This window comes from Aulonocara sp. 'chitande type north' Nkhata Bay, linkage group LG5 (genome assembly GCF_057382095.1).
Source record: "Aulonocara sp. 'chitande type north' Nkhata Bay isolate Kocher_YH1m ecotype deep benthic linkage group LG5, A_spYH_male_GT1.1, whole genome shotgun sequence".
Lineage (NCBI taxonomy): Eukaryota > Metazoa > Chordata > Actinopteri > Cichliformes > Cichlidae > Aulonocara > Aulonocara sp. 'chitande type north' Nkhata Bay.
In genome coordinates, this window is record NC_141348.1 from 11,481,463 (window position 1) to 11,499,726 (window position 18,264).

The 18,264-nt window shown below is 41.1% G+C and overlaps 4 protein-coding genes across 6 annotated transcripts; 3 read left to right on the forward strand and 1 right to left on the reverse strand.

Annotated features, from left to right (window-relative positions):
* Positions 1–64: 64 nt before the first annotated feature.
* acot8 (acyl-CoA thioesterase 8) lies at positions 65–4,465 on the forward strand. Its single transcript, XM_086291300.1, has 7 exons — positions 65–211; positions 298–521; positions 1,426–1,562; positions 1,769–1,994; positions 2,801–2,958; positions 3,049–3,240; positions 4,233–4,465. The coding sequence occupies exons 2-7, from the start codon at positions 322–324 to the stop codon at positions 4,349–4,351; spliced, it is 1,032 nt and encodes a 343-aa protein (XP_086147426.1). The 5' UTR covers positions 65–211; positions 298–321; the 3' UTR covers positions 4,352–4,465.
* A 1,310-nt stretch (positions 4,466–5,775) lies between these two features.
* Positions 5,776–10,229, forward strand: srsf6b (serine and arginine rich splicing factor 6b). 2 transcript variants are annotated; one of them, XM_086291303.1, is made up of 6 exons: positions 5,776–5,995; positions 6,707–6,849; positions 8,137–8,258; positions 8,567–8,769; positions 8,941–9,003; positions 9,406–10,229. In XM_086291303.1, the coding sequence occupies exons 1-6, from the start codon at positions 5,889–5,891 to the stop codon at positions 9,788–9,790; spliced, it is 1,023 nt and encodes a 340-aa protein (XP_086147429.1). In that variant the 5' UTR covers positions 5,776–5,888; the 3' UTR covers positions 9,791–10,229. The 2 variants fall into 2 exon arrangements, with proteins under 2 accessions (XP_086147429.1, XP_086147430.1); XM_086291304.1 differs by having other exon boundaries at positions 5,777–5,995; positions 8,140–8,258.
* A 1,790-nt stretch (positions 10,230–12,019) lies between these two features.
* On the forward strand, positions 12,020–16,734 carry ift52 (intraflagellar transport 52 homolog (Chlamydomonas)). 2 transcript variants are annotated; one of them, XM_086291302.1, is made up of 14 exons: positions 12,020–12,060; positions 12,585–12,752; positions 13,091–13,178; positions 13,329–13,458; positions 13,555–13,630; positions 13,784–13,855; positions 13,938–14,064; positions 14,153–14,236; positions 14,335–14,403; positions 14,634–14,788; positions 14,868–14,955; positions 15,077–15,185; positions 16,290–16,435; positions 16,510–16,734. In XM_086291302.1, the coding sequence occupies exons 2-14, from the start codon at positions 12,634–12,636 to the stop codon at positions 16,549–16,551; spliced, it is 1,305 nt and encodes a 434-aa protein (XP_086147428.1). In that variant the 5' UTR covers positions 12,020–12,060; positions 12,585–12,633; the 3' UTR covers positions 16,552–16,734. The 2 variants fall into 2 exon arrangements, with proteins under 2 accessions (XP_086147428.1, XP_086147427.1); XM_086291301.1 differs by lacking the exon at positions 12,020–12,060 and adding an exon at positions 12,085–12,301.
* Positions 16,718–17,694, reverse strand: LOC147329899 (uncharacterized). Its single transcript, XM_086291305.1, has 2 exons — positions 17,548–17,694; positions 16,718–17,459 (listed from the first exon to the last, which is right to left on the reverse strand). The coding sequence occupies exons 1-2, from the start codon at positions 17,579–17,581 to the stop codon at positions 16,972–16,974; spliced, it is 522 nt and encodes a 173-aa protein (XP_086147431.1). The 5' UTR covers positions 17,582–17,694; the 3' UTR covers positions 16,718–16,971.
* Between the last annotated feature and the right edge of the window lie 570 nt (positions 17,695–18,264).

The window sequence follows — 18,264 nt, forward strand, 5'->3', positions numbered from 1 at the left end:
AGGTGGTTAATTTTCTAATCACAATATAGACACCTTAGTGTTGATACGACAGCACACCTTCAGGGGTCTAGAGGAGTCCATGCCTCGATGGGTCAGGGCAAAAAGAGGGAACCAACACAATATTAGTCAGGCGTTCATAATGTTATACCCGATCCGTGTCTTTGCAAAAGTGCAAAATAAATGGATCCAATTCAAGTGCTGAGAAACTTTGGTACTTAATGGTAGTAGTAAATGTCTGTGTTTTGTCCCAACGCTAGGTGGCAGTTATGAACTTTTCACCATTTTTTCCTTTTACAGTGTAGAAGAAGTTTCCAAACAAACATGGCGGAGAAAGAACTCGGCGGATGTCATGAAAATAGCGGTTTAATCGATAAAAACAAAATTCTGGAAGCTAATGAGGCACTGAAATCAGAACAAGATGAAGTTTCGCAGAGCCGTAACTCTCAGTATCAGCAGGACCTGAAAAGCGTCCTCCTCACCAGCGTTTTAAACCTGGAGAAGCTGGATGTCGACCTGTACCGGTAAGTTTCCACTGCAGCTCGCTGTTTGATGTGCACTGGTCCCCGCTCGGTATACAACAGGAAGGTAATATTTAAAACACGTCATTGTAGGCAGCGACCTCCCAAACCTTCTCTATCTGCTGCTGACTCTTTTTGAGCTTCTGGTACCACAGGTGTTGACAACCAGGGACCTGATTGGCTCCTGATTAGCAAGCAGCACCTGTGAGCATGGACCCTCCTACAGCGGTCAGCAGGTGTCTGCTCTAAGCACGCCACGTTTGACTGATTAGGAATCAATGGAATAGGCATTTGTTGTCATTGTACATGTACAACGAAATTATGGCCTTTATTGAAATTATGCATAGGACAACTTCAAGCCTGTTTTCCACAAAACCAAGCTGCCGCATTATCTGGATGGAGCCCTAGTACCAACTCCAAATTTAAGGCCAAATATTCCATATAACAGGGGATGCGCTCCCTGTTATGTGGAATATTTGGCTCTCATGCCGACGATTTGGCACATTGCGTCGGTATGTTAGACATTGGGATGAGAACGTGTTGGGAGGAAAGTTATGTTCAGCAATGAGTTCATATTCTGCGACAGCAACGGGATCATAGGGTCAAAGTGTGGAGAAGATGTAGAGAACACTACACTGATTGCTGCACCAGCTTTTGGTGGAGGCAGTATGATGGTGTGGGGCGGCGTCTCCCTCACTGGAAAAGCAATGCTTGTCATCAACGGAGGCGAAAGATGATAGATCCAAATGTGGCACCATTTAAGGGGAAATAAACAGGATTTCAAATGGTATATAAATAAAATAATCCACCAAACACAAATTTTCTTTACGTTCTGTGATAAGTTCAGTTCACCTTTTATAAGCATTTGCCTGATTACCTTTCAGCAGTGTATCCTCTGTTCCCACAGGGGGACCCACCACTGGGTGCCCCGCACTCAGCGTCTGTTTGGAGGTCAGATAGTTGGCCAGGCCCTGGTGGCTGCGGCCAAGTCTGTGAGCGACAGCCTGTACGCCCACTCTCTGCACTGCTACTTTGTCCGAGCAGGTAAGATGAGCTGAACTTCCTCGGTGATGAAAGAATAACATTACAAAGAATCCATTTGGAAGTCAGCAAAGACAGAGAGAAAGAGACAGCATACAGATGGGCTTAAATAGCTTCATCTCCTCTTCTTTTCCTGTACAAGCAAATGTGCACCTGTTTTCATTTTCAGTCAGTTATGATAGCACTTTACTGTTCTTGGTGTTTTCCAGGTGATCCGAAGGTTCCGGTGCTTTACCAGGTGGACCGCACGCGAGATGGCCGCAGCTTCACCGTGCGCTCTGTGAAGGCCATCCAGCATGGACAGCCCATACTAATCTGCCAAGCCTCCTTCCAAACACTGCAGCCCAGCCCCCTGCAGCACCAGTTCCCCATGCCAGTGGTCCCTCCGCCTGAAGACCTCCTCACCGTGGAGGAACTTATTCACCATTACCTCAGGTAGCATTGACTTTATTTATTATTGTGGATTAGACTGTGCCTTCGTCTGATCCACATTGTGCTTAAAGTTATATAAAATAACATTCCAAGTCACTGTTTTCTGTAAATTTTAGGCACCTTTGAGGCTTCCTCAGGCAGAATGGCCTCTAAAGTCACACTGACCAAAACTTTGTGTGTGACCAAGGAGCAGTCTTGTGAACGACACTATTGCAGATCGCTTTAGTTGCTGTTTTTAAAAAAAAACTTTTTTATAATCATGTTTCCAGCTTCACTGTTTTCTCTCTGCATTGTGTCTTTGTTTGCAAGCGTGTACGGTAAGGAGCTGAGAGGAAGTGCTAACAAGAGCTTTTTCACTTTGACAAGTCCAGATTGTGTTGTTTCTCCTACGACACATATCAGCTGATTAAAACTTAGATTTAACTGTTGGTTAAGCTGTTGTTTACAACACTAATATCTCAGTCCAGCTATAAAGTCTGCTAAATTTGTCATTATCCATCTGTCTAGTTTCAGGTACCCTGTGGGTTTTTTTGTATTCACTTTAGTTATAATCATATAAAACTTCACTTTATTTATTATGCAAACTTCATGGATTAGGATCATTAATCAGGAGAAACCACACTAGCATTTTATTTTTGAAGTCAAAAATCTTGAAGTTCATAGACATCAAAAAATGTAAAACTTATTATTATTGTTTAAAACAACAGTTTTGCTAACACTGCTATTATGCATTACTAAAGAACTGCAGTTAGAATAAATAAAGCAAACATATAACTGTGTTTTCTCTCTGTCTGTGGGTTGTTTTGCAGTAAACCTGACCTGGCAGAGGAGGCAAAGAAAGGCCTGAAAAAACTGCTGGCTAATGAAGTCCCCATTGAGATAAAACCAGTCAACCCAGCACACTTTTACAGACTGGGTCCAGAGCAACCAAGAAGGCTGTTTTGGGGGCGAGCACGAGGACATATTGGTAAAATATCATTGTCATCCTGCCTCGTGTTTGAGATCAGAGTAAGACGTATGGTACATGCTAAGCTGTTTTTGTTGTGTGTTTGCGTAGGGGAAGGTAACATGAAGCTACACTGCTGCGTTGCTGCTTATGTGTCAGACTTTGCTCTGCTGGGCACAGTGCTGCTGCCTTACCCAGAGTACAGGGCCAAGTTCGCCGCCTCGCTCGACCACTCCATGTGGTTCCACAGCACGTTCCGCAGTGATGAGTGGATGCTGTACGAGTGTGAGAGCCCATGGGCAGGTCAGTATGTTGGTCACATCTCAAGAACGAATGCAGAACACAGTAAAGCATATGTTTTTAACATCAGAATATGACCGGTCATGTTTCCAGCTTCACTGTTTTCTTAGGTAAGCACTTTGTTTTTATTTTGAAACAAAGTCCACAAGTAATGTCCTGCATTATTCAAACTAGTAGCTTGAACTCGTTTGAAAAGCAGTCTTTGTTTTTCTGTCCCTGGGAACACATGGTATGTGTTTCATTTTTATTAGATTAAATATTGTTTTTAGCTTTTCTTTGTTATAATTTGTTGTCATGGGAGATAGATAGATAGTTCATCAGTGCATGATTATTGTTACACCCCATGAGTTATCTGTTCCCATCCTCATTACAGTGTTTATAATCCATCATCTGTGTTTGTTTTAAGTCTTTTAGTCTAATTATGTTGATAACTACCTAAACTAATAACTGTGCATACCATTTATAATACTAAAACATTTAAAGTGTTTCTCTGATGTCTCTGATGTCTGATATCTATACTTATAGATATCTATTACTTACATAGGAATAGTAGTGGTAGAATAGTTATGTTAAGCTATATAGTTTATGTCTTGCATATTTCCACAACCATATCTATAATCACTGTGTATGCTACCGTTGTATATTGTGTATTATCTTACTTATTTTATATTTGTTTCTATTTTATTTGTATTTTTTGTATTTTCCTTCTGATATCTGTACCTGAGCTGAGGTACCGCAAAAACAACCCCCCCATGCATAAGTATAACTATGCATGTGACGAATAAAGAACCTTGAACCTTGAAATTTCCCCGTTGTGGAACCAATAAAATCTTATCTTAAGTAGTATTAATGTAACAGTAGTATTTTTGAGTACCATCATCAGTGATGATGATTGTTGTGTATTTGGTTCTAACTTTCAAAGACTTTGTATTTGTTTATGCTTTGCTTGTCCTTTTGTCCATTCCTGAAATGACTTTCTGTTTTGTGCCCTACAGGGAGCAGCAGGGGACTGGTGCAGGGCCGAATGTGGAGAAGAGATGGGATGCTGGCTGCCTCATGTTCCCAGGAGGGTGTCCTGAGAGTGAAACCAGTCACTGAGCCCAGCAAATTATAGGGATACTTTATGTGTTTCCTTTTGAAACCCTAATTTATTTGTATAATCTAATTATATGATTAGCAAAAGAATTCTAAACGTTTAAAAATTAATATATGAAAGCATGATTTTTTTTTTAATAAATGTATTTTCCGTCAATAAAGACTAAAATAGTTGTAATGGATGCACGCTTGTCATTTGTTTGAGAAATGCCTTCATTCTCACACATAAACATGATTCAATCCTTCATTCATATTCCTACAGGAAATTCTCCTTATCAAGGCAAAGACTTGAATATTCACATAAGTCAAAAGAGACATGTACAGTGTGAAGGTACCGCACAGGTCTTATGTACAAGCTAGGGCTGCCACAAACGATTATTTTGATAGTCGACTAGTCACCGATTATTTTTGCGATTAGTCGACTAATCAGATCATCATCCATTAGACGTAAAACGTACAGATTATTGCACCAGCAGCATCTGCTCTTATATAACTATCATTAGCTTACAGCTTTAAGTGTGTAAGGTATGTGCTAACTAAAAATAAAGACAAGATGATAGTTTATTGAATTTTAATGAAATTTGCAGATTGTTTCGGTGAAGATTAATAAACTCCTTGCTATCTAAAATATAACAGGACACTGGAGTATATTCTGGAGCATCTCACACTTCTGATAATCAGCTGTCTGCTTGACGTTTATTCAGCTGTGTAAAAACTATAACTTTAATCTCAGACAAACTGATTTACTCAGGAACAAATAAAATACTAAAAAAAAAAAAGCCAAACAATAACATTTTAAGTTCTCTAAGTGACTCATATATATTTAACCTGAGTAGCGAAAGACGGCGGTGGGTTTGAAAACGATTTGCGGGGAGTCCGGTGTTCTCACGGCGCTAGTGAGCCTAGCCCCCGGCTCGCTAACGAGCTAGTGGGTAACAGATGTCTCCGAAAACGTCGGAGCGCTTTTGAAAATATGTGGTGTCCTGATAAACTGAGCAGATATTTGAGGTTTGCACAGCTACATTCTCGCCTGAAAATATGTTAAACGTTTATTTTGTGACCCAGAAAGAATAATAAGAGTAACATTAAAACTAACTAGCTGCCGCCATTGTTGGAAACTGCGCTGGGCCGCGCTATGAATTCTGGGACACAGCTGCTTCTTCTTCTTCTTCTTCTTCTTCGGGGTTTAACGGTAGCTGACATCCTTGTACATGCAATGCTGCCATCTTCTGTTTCAGTCCGTTATTACACTCTTAAATCCTGCCACTTATTCCTGCGTCTTTTGTGATCGTACAAAGTTTCAAACGACGCGTCGACTATTAAATCAGTCGTCGACGATTTTGATAGTCGACGTAATCGTGACTAGTCGACAAATCGTGGCAGCCCTAGTACAAGCTTCACACACACAAAACTGAAGTGTGTACTTTGTGCCTACATTTTCGTCAGCTTTTATTCTGAAGTTGTTTTTTCCGGAAGTCTAACCTCGAGCGTCGCCTAGGCCTGTGTGTAGCTCCAAACAAGTTGTGTTTAACTTGTTCTGCCCAATATTTTCAGGCATGCCTCGGGTCTATGTTGGCAAACTTAGCTACCATGTTCGAGAGAAAGATATTCAAAGGTTTTTTAGTGGCTATGGCAAATTATTAGAGATCGACCTGAAAAATGGGTAAGACCGTCTCATCTTTCTTAGCTGCTAGCTAGTGAGCTAGCTTGATGTTATTTTAATGTTAACCCCGAGAGTTGATGCCCTAGTAGGGACAGTGTGCGGTGCTAACCGCGCTAATGTCAGCTAAAAGTTGAATTTGCGGTACAGTGTCCTGTCTTTTGTCATTTAAGTTTTACAAAGCTCTGCTTTTGGTACTTTTAGCTAATTTTTCTTCGCTAACATTACACTAGCTGCTTGGGAAACGCTACAGGGTCAATCATCAGTTTAAATGAGAATTTGTCAGTGAGCGCAAACAAGGGGACTCTATCAGCTGGCTGCCAGCTGGTTGTATTCTGGTTATATGCCTACAAAACAGAAAGGCTGCTGAGCACAAATATAATAGTTAAGTGTAAGTTTTAGATAATTGCTGTATTAGAGAAATAGATTGCATATAACTACCAAATCAGATCAGATAGTCAGTCTATGATAAACTTTACAGAAATATTCCTAGATTAATTGCCATAGCTTCCCAAATCCCTTTATTCCCTTGCTTGTAAAGTTTGACAGGAGCACCAGGATTTTTAAATTGGAAAGCAGTTCTCTTAGCCGCTGATTAAAAGTTTACCATATTAGACAGTCTTTAGAGTTAATTATGAATCATTTGCATTAATTGGTAATGATATTAATGGCTAGTGTTTGCCATTGTTTTGACTCCTGCACACTGATTCTTAGGTACGGCTTTGTCGAGTTTGAGGACATGCGAGATGCTGATGATGCTGTGTATGAGCTGAATGGAAAGGAACTTTGTGGAGAGCGGGTCGTTATCGAGCATGCCCGTGGACCCAGGAGAGACGGATATGGCTATGGGGGACGTAGTAAGTTGAACACGTCTGATTGAGAGCAAAGCATGATTGTCATACAGACGTGGGGTTCTTACACGTTTGTGCTAACTAACGTGAGCTACACTTGCACTGACTCTTGAAGCAAAGAATTAAATGAGTTTCACTGAAGCTGCCTGTACACATGTGACATGCCCTGCCATACACATTGCTAATTTACACGTCTATTCCCATTAGCACTCAAATCCATTGTGCCTTTGTGTAAAGAGAACTGTATTAAAATCCAATGAGTAACAGTGATTAAAGAAAAGGTAAGACTTGTGAAGCTACGATGTATTCAATTTGAAGTCGACATTAACACAGTGCTTGATGTTTCAATTTGAAAGAGTCCACTGCGGGCTGGGTCCGAGTCCAATGAGGGTAACGATGACTGCCTGACCTGTTTGGCCTGGGTTTTCTCCCTTGAAATGTGTGTGTGACCTTTGCCCTTTGACCATTGGTTGACATAACCGGAAGCCGTGATGACAGCACCCTTTTCCAATAGACCAGGGTGATGGTGAGGAATCCTGTTGGTTTTACTGACGCAAGACATGTCGCAGAGGATCGAGCCAACACGCGTTTGAGCCTGTGAATTGGCTCCCTGTACTCTGTAGTAAAAGAGTTTGGTAGGTTTCATGTTTGTGTCATTGAGTTTCAAGTGGATAGAGTTCAGAACAAGGCATATTTTATTGTACAGTAAGACTAGAAAATAAGAAATTTAGAAAGAGCCTTACCTTATATTTAAACTGTAGACTCTAAAACAGCTTCAACAGCAAGAATCAAGCATCACATTATTCCCAGTATATAAAAAGAAAAAAAGAGGCGTTAGATGTGTCTTATAAGGACAGAATAAAAAATCTTTTTATTTTTTTGTATATTTAGGCAAATCTGTAGCTGTTTAATAAATACAACTAAAGGAGAAGAACTGCTGTGTAATTCTTAATAAAGTGGTTTTTATTCCTTGTCCACAGGGCATAGGGTGCTGCACATTTTCTCTGTTCTTTAAATGCTAAATTAAGCGATCCCTGTCTACATATAAAACAATCAATAGGACTCTGGGATTTATACTAAAAACCACTGGCATCTTTAATCCCCTTCACTTACACAATTAAGACAGGTTCACAGGTATTAGTTGATGGTATAATTAATAGTTGAAGGAGGTTTAAGAACAAAAACAAGAGAGGTTCAGTCTGCAGTGATCTAGTAAATCTTTTTAGGCCAGTTTGGTCCTTTTTTTGAGGTTTTCTGGCCTTGAATGAAATGTTAGTCTCTCTGTCTTTGTTGAAGGTGGAGGCTACAGCAGTTGGAATCGCACCAGCAGGGATAAGTACGGGCCACCTGTTCGCACTGAACACCGCCTCATTGTGGAGAACCTGTCCAGCAGGTGCAGCTGGCAGGACCTTAAGGTGAGACTTTGTATCTCCTGTCTCCTTTTCCTGACCACCTCTGCATGTCAGCAGAGGATGGCACTTGCCCGTGCAAGAAAGAAAAATTAGCCTGGACCTAACCACCTACAGGATGAATCTGTTTTGAGATTTGATTGGCTGCTACACGAACAACCAAACTTCAGTTTCAAATCGATGTGCAACAAGCAAATTGCTTCCTGTGTGGGAACAGCTTAATAATGTCCAGTGGTAGATAGAGCTAACGTGCCACATGTCATCCACAACTAGCCACAGTCATTTTCAGAGTCATGTTTTTATTTGTGTCATAGGACTTTATGAGGCAGGCGGGTGAAGTAACCTATGCTGACGCTCATAAAGGACGGGCCAACGAGGGCGTCATCGAATTTCGTTCCCGTTCAGACATGAAACGAGCTCTGGAAAAACTGGACGGCACTGATATTAATGGAAGGAAGATTCGTCTGGTGGAAGACAAACCTCGCCGCCGACGCTCATATTCTGGCAGCAGATCCAGGTAAGTGAGGCTTATATTTTTTTCATGCTTATTGTTTGTTCACTTTTCTTATGTTTTATCTGTAATTGCTGTTCAGCATAATTAAGGATTATTTTAAACTTAACACGTAATGTTGGTGGTGAGCAGATTTCCACGTCCACTTTAAAGTTATTTTTACTTTCGAACCCACAGGTCTCGTAGCAGACGGCGCTCTCACAGCCGCAGAAGTAGAAGCTCGTCCAGGTCCCGCTCACGGTCAGTTACGTTTGAATGGCTTTGTCTCATGCTTTAAGCATATTTAGCTTTTTGTCTTTTCAGCAGCCGTTTTAATTTTAGTGGTTCCACTTTGACGAAGACGGCAAACCCATTTGTCATTTTCATGTGGACTGCTTCTTCATCTGTTCAGTTTTTTAAACTTTTCAGCAGCAGGAAGTCATGTTTTTGTCATGTTATTAAGGAAATATGGTGTCAGAGAAAGCCAAAGTACCCAGTTACTGTGATTGTGTACTACATCTCAGTCCTGAAACCTGGTAGTTGATGGTGTGCAGGGACCAGACCAAGTTGGTGATGAATTATTCCTCTCCCTCTCTCTCTGTGTGTGTGTGTGTGTGTGTGTGTGTGTGTGTGTGTGTGTGTGTGTGTGTGTGTGTTTTGCAGGTCTCGGTCACGCAGCAAAGGGCGATCTCGCTCCAGGTCAGAGGGGAAGTCGCATTCCAGATCCAAGAGGAACTCCCGTTCTAAATCTCCAGAGAAGTCTCGTTCTCGCACTCGCAAATCTCACAGTCCCTCCAAGAGCAGCACTCGGAAGTCTCGCTCCAAGAGCTCATCCAAAGTCAAAGCCACGTGCAAATCCCGGAGTCGTTCCAAGGAGAAGTCGTCCAGTAAGAAGTCACGAAGCCGATCAAGGTCCCGTTCAGAGAGTAGGGGAGAGAAACATACCTCCAAATCACCCCCGAGCAAGGAGGCATCCAAGTCCCCTGCCAAGCACTCCGCCTCCCGCTCCAAGTCTCGCTCTCGATCCAGATCGGCCTCGCAGGATTGATTGGATCTCTGACAATCTCAGGCCTGTCTGAGGTGTTTACAGAAGCAGAAAGGTTTCAATCTTCTGGCACAAACTGGGAGGCTGTGGAATCTATAAATCTGTCTTTTCTTGACAGTTTTTTTTTTTTTTTTTTTGTTTCTTCGTTTGTATTTTCTGTTAAATTAAATAGTTATTAGATGAAACTCTTTACGTGACAGTATTTCTCTCTTTAGTGAAGTCCAAATGTACAATTTGAGTCGAACCGCTGACAGCAGCAGCGAAAGTTGCTTCATATTTTTTCAGTCCCAACTAATACTTTTGTAATGAATACATTTGCATGGTTTGTGATGGTTGTTTTTTTTAGCTGTTTGCCTTTTAAAGTCCCCAGTCCTTTTTAAACAGTCTACATCATTTATTTGTAATGTTATATTGTAATAAAATAACAGAATAAAAAGAACAAGCTCTGCTGTTTTTTGTTAATGTTTAACAATATTTATTTAATTTTTTTATTTACTAATATTCATTCATTTGAAGCTAGTTTGTAAAAAAAAAAAAAAAAAAAAAAAGAGAAATCCTCACAGATAAATCTGTCTCTTGTTTTACCACGAATAAGGCACCTGGAGTCTACCTCCAAATCTGCTAGAGGCTATCACATAGCAATAAGCAACTGCTTTATAAAATGAACTTTTATATAGCACTTTTCTACTCATGCACTCAAAGCACTTTATACAACATGCGTCATTCACACACATTCATACAAGCACCCTTCCTACATCTAAGGGCTTTCTATCTAACTTTTTCCTTCTCTAACTTTCTTTCCCACATTCAACTTGTGTTCAGTATTGTGCCCAAGGATACTTTGGGATACAGACTGGAGCAGCCAGGGATGGAACTGCCAACATTTCCATCAGTAGATGATTTGTATGAAATGTATTCATTACTTAGGGGCGAATGTGACTCACCTCATAGGCCACAACCACCCAGTAACACAGTTGTTCCCAAAGTGTGTGTGTGTGTGGGGGGGCTCCCACAAACGCAAAGCAGAAGATGAAGTAACGCCAAATATGTTTCCAAGCCAAAGACTAGAAAATATGATGAAGCCTATCTTGTCTTTGGCTTCACCTGCACAACAGTGATGCCAAGGTAAGTATCCACGGCAGAATTTGTTTCCCCAGCGTCGGGAGCACGCTCTGGGCTTTCCAAATCATGGACAAACAGCACCCCACATTCTTGATTTTTAGTTCATAAACACTTCTTATAATGACTAACTACTCCTGAAATTTTGGAGATGTTAGCTCTTTATACAGTAAAGTTACAGTGGGATACAAATAATATCAGGCTGATCCTGCTACAGTTTGTTCCCCCTGTCCAAGTCACGAACAGACAGTATCCCACAGTTGTGTGATGTTCGTACGTCAGATTTTCATCACAAACTTGAGGAACCATCCTTTAAACAGCAGCCATTTGGACTCTATGAACAATCTATTCCTCTCCCTTTACCCTGACCTGGTTACGGGGTCCAAGGAGTTTCCTCATATCGCAGTCAGGGGATTGTTTCACTCAGAGCAGCTGATGACATCTTTTTTTACCCCTGTGCAGCAGAGTCCGAGGGGGAACACCACTCCATCTCCTCCTACAGACGCACCAGCTGGCCTCCAGGGTCCCACACACATTCTCAGATCCTGACTCCAGTTCTTCCAGAAAAGGCAGATATTTTTGTGCTGAAGGCAGACTGGAGGAACAGATATCATAACTACGATCGTGGCTCAAGAGTTGGGAGTTCGCCTTGTAATCGGAAGGTTGCCGGTTCGAGCCCCGGCTTGGACAGTCTCGGTCGTTGTGTCCTTGGGCAAGACACTTCACCCGTTGCCTACTGGTGGTGGTCAGAGGGCCCAGTGGCGCCAGTGTCCGGCAGCCTCGCCTCTGTCAGTGCGCCCCAGGGTGGCTGTGGCTACAATGTAGCTTGCCATCACCAGTGTGTGAATGGGTGGATGACTGGATATGTAAAGCGCTTTGGGGTCCTTAGGGACTAGAAAAGCGCTATATAAATACAGGCCATTTACCATAACTAAAAAAATATATTTTTTGGAATGAGTGTGAGCCTCTTTTACAACTTTACTTATATACTTCAAATGTAAGAGTTGCTGGCACATCTGGTGAAGGTCCCCACACCTCATCTGAACCACAGACCTTTAGTTCCTGTCATACTTGGTTGGTTATTGGGATCAGCCGCACCGTGATGGCACTAATAGACAGGGATGAAATAATACCTTTAAAGTTTTGACTTGTTTGTAAGTTTTTCTGTTTATAAAAACCATCGTTAAACCACAGAACATTCCTTTAACTTTATCTAGCACTTCAAAGTGCAAATATTTTGACCTTGGAGTGATGCTTACTGAACAAACGCGCTGAAAAGCTGTTTTAACCGTACGTTGCTTTGACACAATGCTCTGCGCTATCCAGTTGCTATGCTGTTAGCGCCCTTGGTTACCATTATTTCCCATAATGCACCGCTTCTAAGAGCGCTTTGAGGTAATTAACATTTAATAATGTAAACCTGGGCTTTAACATAAGGGGAAAACAGAGTGCTACAGTTGACAGGTTACCATAGCAGTCTTTAGTGAAACGAAGCGAAAACACCTCGCTATTAGCTTCACGGCTAACCATAATGTTAGCGAGCTTCTTGGCTGTTTTTTGCTAACACCATTTTAGCACACGACGGTGGATGCAAACCCAAAACTATGCTAATTACAGCTGGCGAATAGCAGCCCTGGACTAATGGTAAAGTCTGACTTGGGATTTTAACGTCTTTTAGGTGTGTGGATGATAAGAGCACTAACTTTGGTGACTGAAGCTGGTAAATAATGGAGAAGGAACAGTGCAACAGCGTGGTCTTCAATGCTTCAAAAAGAGAGCTTTTTACTACGAACAATGGCTACAAATCCATGCAGAAGAGACTAAAAGCTCAGTGGAAAATCCAAAGGTAAGGTGTTTGGGGACGATTAAATACAAGAGAGAAATAGTACCAAGTCCTCTAGTTATCAGCTAAGACATGCTCTTAAATGTAAATGTGATACAGTGGACCTGGTAAACAAAGCAAGCATATAGACATAGGAGGCTAGAATATTCGTCTCTGTAAGTAAGTATAGTAAAGTAAAATAATAAAATGGGACGTATTGGTAATAATCTTACTAAAGCACTTTAGTATGTTTACTGAGTTATATTTTACTTTGTCATTTTTCTCAAGCTTAACCAACATTTTCGCATAGTTCTGCAGCAATTTCAAAACCTCAAATGCAAAATCTGTGCTGTCTCCTGTAGCATAAAAGAAGAGCTGTCCTTGGATAAGCTGAAGAGTGTCAAGTTGTGGATAACTGCAGGTCCAAGGGAGAGGTTCACAGGGTCAGAGGTGATGTATGGGCGAAAAGATGTTATTTGAAGGCTAATTTCCAAGCAGTCTAAAATTCTACAAGGCTTAGGGCCACCCAAAATATTTAAGCTTCTTTCATTTGTTCAACCGCAAACACATTTTCACATTAGTTATTTCCTTTTATTTCAGATGGAGGCGCTGAAAGTCTACCTGGATGGAGGAGGGAATATCTTGGTCATGCTCGGTGAAGGAGGAGAAATGAAGTATGACACAAACATCAATTTTCTCCTGGAGGACTTCGGAGTAATGGTCAACAATGGTGCGTATTGAAACCTTGTTGGGAAAACAGCTATGCAAACATTGCCCATGCTGTTTTTAAAATGCTTTGTATTTGTTTTCATCTTGTTTATCCAAGATGCTGTGGTGAGGAATGTGTACTACAAATACTTCCATCCTAAGGAGGCGCTTGTGTCCAATGGTGTACTGAACAGGTTCACCAGTGTTTTTCTCTTTTTATGTATATTTCACAGAGTCCCAGATTGTTCTAGCCTAAATTTATGCTGGCATAATCTAAGATTTATCTAATTTCATCTGTATGCTGATACATGCCAAACTATCAATTCAGTTGCCTGTTTCCTCTGCAGGGAGATCAGCCGTGCTGCTGGAAAAGTGGTCACAGGAATCATTGAAGATGAAAATGTTGGAAACAATGCACAGTGAGTCTCAATCTTGTACACCTCCATCTTCTGTATTAAAGAGAAAGACTTCACATTTGAGCTGTTGTCTTTCTTTGTGCAGGGCGCTCACATTTGTGTACCCATACGGTGCCACACTGACCGTGATGAAGCCGGCCGTGGCTGTTCTTTCAACGGGCTCCGTCTGCTTCCCCCTCAACAGGCCTGTCGTGGCTTTCTATCATGGCAAGGTCAGAGGCACAGTGTAGTAACAACTTTGTTTTTCTAACCATATGGTCAGAAATGTGGTAAGATGGAGATTACTTTTTTTTAATGTAGAATTCTGGCAAACTGGCTGTCTTGGGTTCCTGCCACATGTTCAGTGATCAATACATAGACAAAGAGGAGAACAGTAAAATCATGGTAAGTCCACTTTTTTTGTGTAATTTATTATGTAAAGGTAGAAGCATGATCCTTCTAGAATAAAGCTCCTTTAAATGAAACTTTTTCTTTTATCACAGGACGTTGTGCTTCAGTGGCTCATGACCGATAACATTCAGCTGAATCAGATTGATGCCGAAGACCCAGAGGTGAGGAAGAAGAGTGCATGGCAGAATGGCTTTCCTAGCCATTCCTATTCTTAGTTAGCGTATTGTCTGTCTTGTCTTAATGTTGGTTTATAATGGAGCACTGTAACAAAAAAATAATTTCCCCCAGGGATCAATAAAGTATTCTGATTCTAATTGTGTTCTCTCTCTCTCTTTTTTTTTTAATGAGCCAAGGTTCTTCTTTTCTTCTTGTCCTTTTTTTTGTCCCCCAGATCACAGATTACACGATGCTGCCAGACACTGGCTGTTTGTCTGAACAGCTCAGAGTGTGCTTACAAGAAGGAGACGAAAACCCACGGGACTTCACCTCTCTCTTTGATATGTCTTTGTTCAATCTGTCGACTGACACCTTACCCCAAGTCATCAGGTGAGAAATCGGTCACCCTCCCCTGAGTCCAAACGCTGTTGTTTCCCTTCGAAGCTAAAAACAGATCTTTGGTTTGCAGTGCTTACAAGCAGCTTAATGTGAAAGCTGAGCCGCTGCAGCTGATTGCACCGCAGTTTGAAACTCCTCTGCCTCAGCTTCAGCCTGCTGTGAGTTTTTTTTCCCCTGGGGTTTTTCTGTACAAAGGATTTCACTGAAATCTTAAGATAACATTTTTGCTTAAAGTCCCACAAGTTTGAAGCCAAAAGTAGGTGCTGCCCTGTCTTTCAGGTCTTTCCGCCTGCCTTAAACGATTTGCCTCCACCCATGCTGGATCTGTTCGATCTAGACGAAACATTCTCGTCAGAGAAAGTGCGTCTGGCACAGCTCACCAATAAGTGTAAGTTCAGAATTGCTAATGGAGCATTCAAACATGCACTGCAGCCCTCTAGATATCATTTGATGGAGGCGTATGTGAGGACTTACATGTCCAGGGCAGTGAGATTCCACATTAAACTGACTTTCATTTGCTACTTATCACGTATAAGACTAATGATGTGTGATAAGCTAATGTGAGAAGCTTGGTGGTTATTTTCACAGCAGTTCAGTAGTCATCCTGTATCTCATATAGGTTGATCAGGTGTCCCTCTTTACGTGGGACTGCACAGCAGTTTCAGCTCTTGCATCACATATTAAGACTTAACCTATGTCTTATCTTTTAATTGGACCTAGTTTTAAAAGTCAACATATATATTATATATAAGACAGGACACTTCAAAAGTCAGCCAATTCCTCCACAGTTGTTATCTTTAGTGTCATGTGGCAACACGAAGCAGAGCAGCTACCTAACTCTACTTCCACAGTGTCCTCCCCTCACCCCATCTAATCGTGGCAGATGGCTGCCCCTCCGTGAGCCTGGTTCTGTTGGCTTCTTCCTGTTAAAAGGGAGTTTTTCCTTCCCGCTGTCACCAGTTGCTTGCTCATAGGGAGCATCTGATTGCTGGGGTTTTGTCTCTATTATTGTAGGGTATTTACAATAAAATATAGGGGACTGTGAATTGGCACTATATAAATAAAATTTAATCGAATTATTGAATGTCTGAAGAATGTTGTCATAATTCTCCTGCAGGTTAGCATTTCATGATATTTTTCTGTTTACTTAAAGTTTAAATTTACAAATCACCAAAAGTGAATGAAATGTTCATGGAATATGAATAAAAGTACTACAAATAACAGGAAATGCAGTGTTTTGTTTTTGTAAACAAGTCTAAAAAGGCCTGTTGATACCTCCCGTCAGGTGGGATGCAACTTTCAATCCTCCTGCTACAGATATTCTTTACATGTTAAATGTTTGCTCATGAGTCTAAATCTGATCATCCTTGTCCCACCTCTTGTACACTTTACCCAGACATCTCCCTTAAACTAAGTTTATTTCTGAACTTGCCGGTTTTGAAGCAGGCAGTTAATCGTACTCATCCTGATATTAAACTGGTTGTGTTCACAGGTACAGACGATGACCTTGAATTCTACGTCCGGAAATGTGGTGAAATTCTCGGAGTGACTTCTAAGTTGGATAAAGAGCAGAGGGATGCCAAGCACATCTTGGAACACATTTTCTTCCAGGTTGTAGAGTTCAAGAAACTAAATCAGGTGAGTGTGTTCATAACTACATCTTCCTGTATCTAAAGGCTTTGTCCAATAATGACTTTCCTCACTTTTGGCAGGAACACGATGTGGACCCGGAGGCCCGGTTCACTCCGCTGTGATTGGATTCAAGAAACCTGAACATTCGATACGTCCCTGTTGAAATTAGAAAGCTTATGAGCACACAGTTACAATGGAGGGACTGCGGTAACCACACTTTTCAGAACATGTACAGCTACATTTTATAACTTTGTATTGTCTTTCATTGTAAGAATATACCAGAGCAAATAAAGTTCTATACCCTTTATTTAACAGTGCTTTGAAAATATTTTTGTAGTTAAAACATTGATATGATTATTAAAAAGGCAAACTGTTCTGCATCAGTCCTCACATGGATCCCTTAAAAACAGAACATGATGTCAAACTACAGATTTGAGGGCGGGGCAGGGGGTAACTTGGACATAGTGTGTTAAGAGGCTGGGAGTACACATCACACTTGACATCTAACGTTTTTCCCTTGTAAAGTGTTAATTTTAGCCACATCAGGGCGAAACATCAGCTAGTGACTCTTGTTGTGAGGGTTTTGGACTCCACGTTTGCTCCAGAGTGCAGGACTCCACGTAGAATCTGGGGCTATTGCTCTCCGACTTGATCACAGACACGTCCCATGACATTTGCGAGGCGGTGAGATCGTTGTATGACTGATCAAAACAAGCTGGCTGCTTTGGCTTCTGAAGGAGCATATGGGGAGTGGAGGACTTCCCCAGTAATGGGATGGCCAGGTAGCAGCCGTCAGCTTCATGAGTGTTCATGGTGTTCACTGAAAACCCTGAATAGGGGGAGGCGGTGTCAGAGGACAGGCAGAGAGAGGCTCCAACAGACGGCCTGGTGTCCAATCCATCAGCTGTCATGTCATTCAACACCCTCGATGTGGACAGTTGTTCCACTGACAGTGCAGACAGCAGACTCTGTTCCCCATAAAACTTCCTGTCAAGCTCTGATGGAGATGAGCACTCAAAGCTTTTCATATCTAAAAGGTAAAATATGTTGGACAGAATTCAGAAACAAATCACCTGATGAGGCAAATGAACACGTCTAATTCAGTCCAGTTTTCTTACCTTTGACCACAAACACTTTCTCCATTGTCTCCATGTTTAATCAGGGCTGCCTGAGCTCCAGCTGGCTTTTAAGCTGTTGGAGCTACTCGCTAATTGACCCAGCTGCAGATCATCAGTGGGAGAAGGAGGTGGACCTGTCAGCCCTGTACAGATTCAGGCCCTTTAATTTACTTGTGGTTTATTGAGCACTAATCTGTTAGGTTATATCTAAGGCTGTAATTTTAACAAAATCACTAAACTTTTTAAAAACTATTTTTTTTGTATGCTGTTTAAAAAAATCTTTTAGCATAAAAATATAATTTTTATTAAAGAGCTCACACATACTGGTGGCCTAACCAATACAGAAACATAAAAAAATACTTTTTGAATACTAGTACTATCAATTTAAGGCAGCTGTGGCATAAACCTTACACTGGGTGGTGGTCTAATAAGCACTGTATTATTTAAAAGCTGTTCACAAACATACTATAGATTTTCTGGGAAGGAAATGGTAGAAAGTATATTTAGTTAAAAGTGTAAATATGAAAAAACAAACAAAAAAATAAATTAAAATGACTTCATAAGTAAAAATATTTATGTGAAAGTGTCTGAAATTTTCTAGTAGAAAAATCGTGTTTTTTCAAACTAAATTTACTGTTTTACTGTTTTATTATGTAACAATATCTAAACATCTCCTCTGAGCAATTGGGTGTTTACAGTGTTTGACTAGGACACACA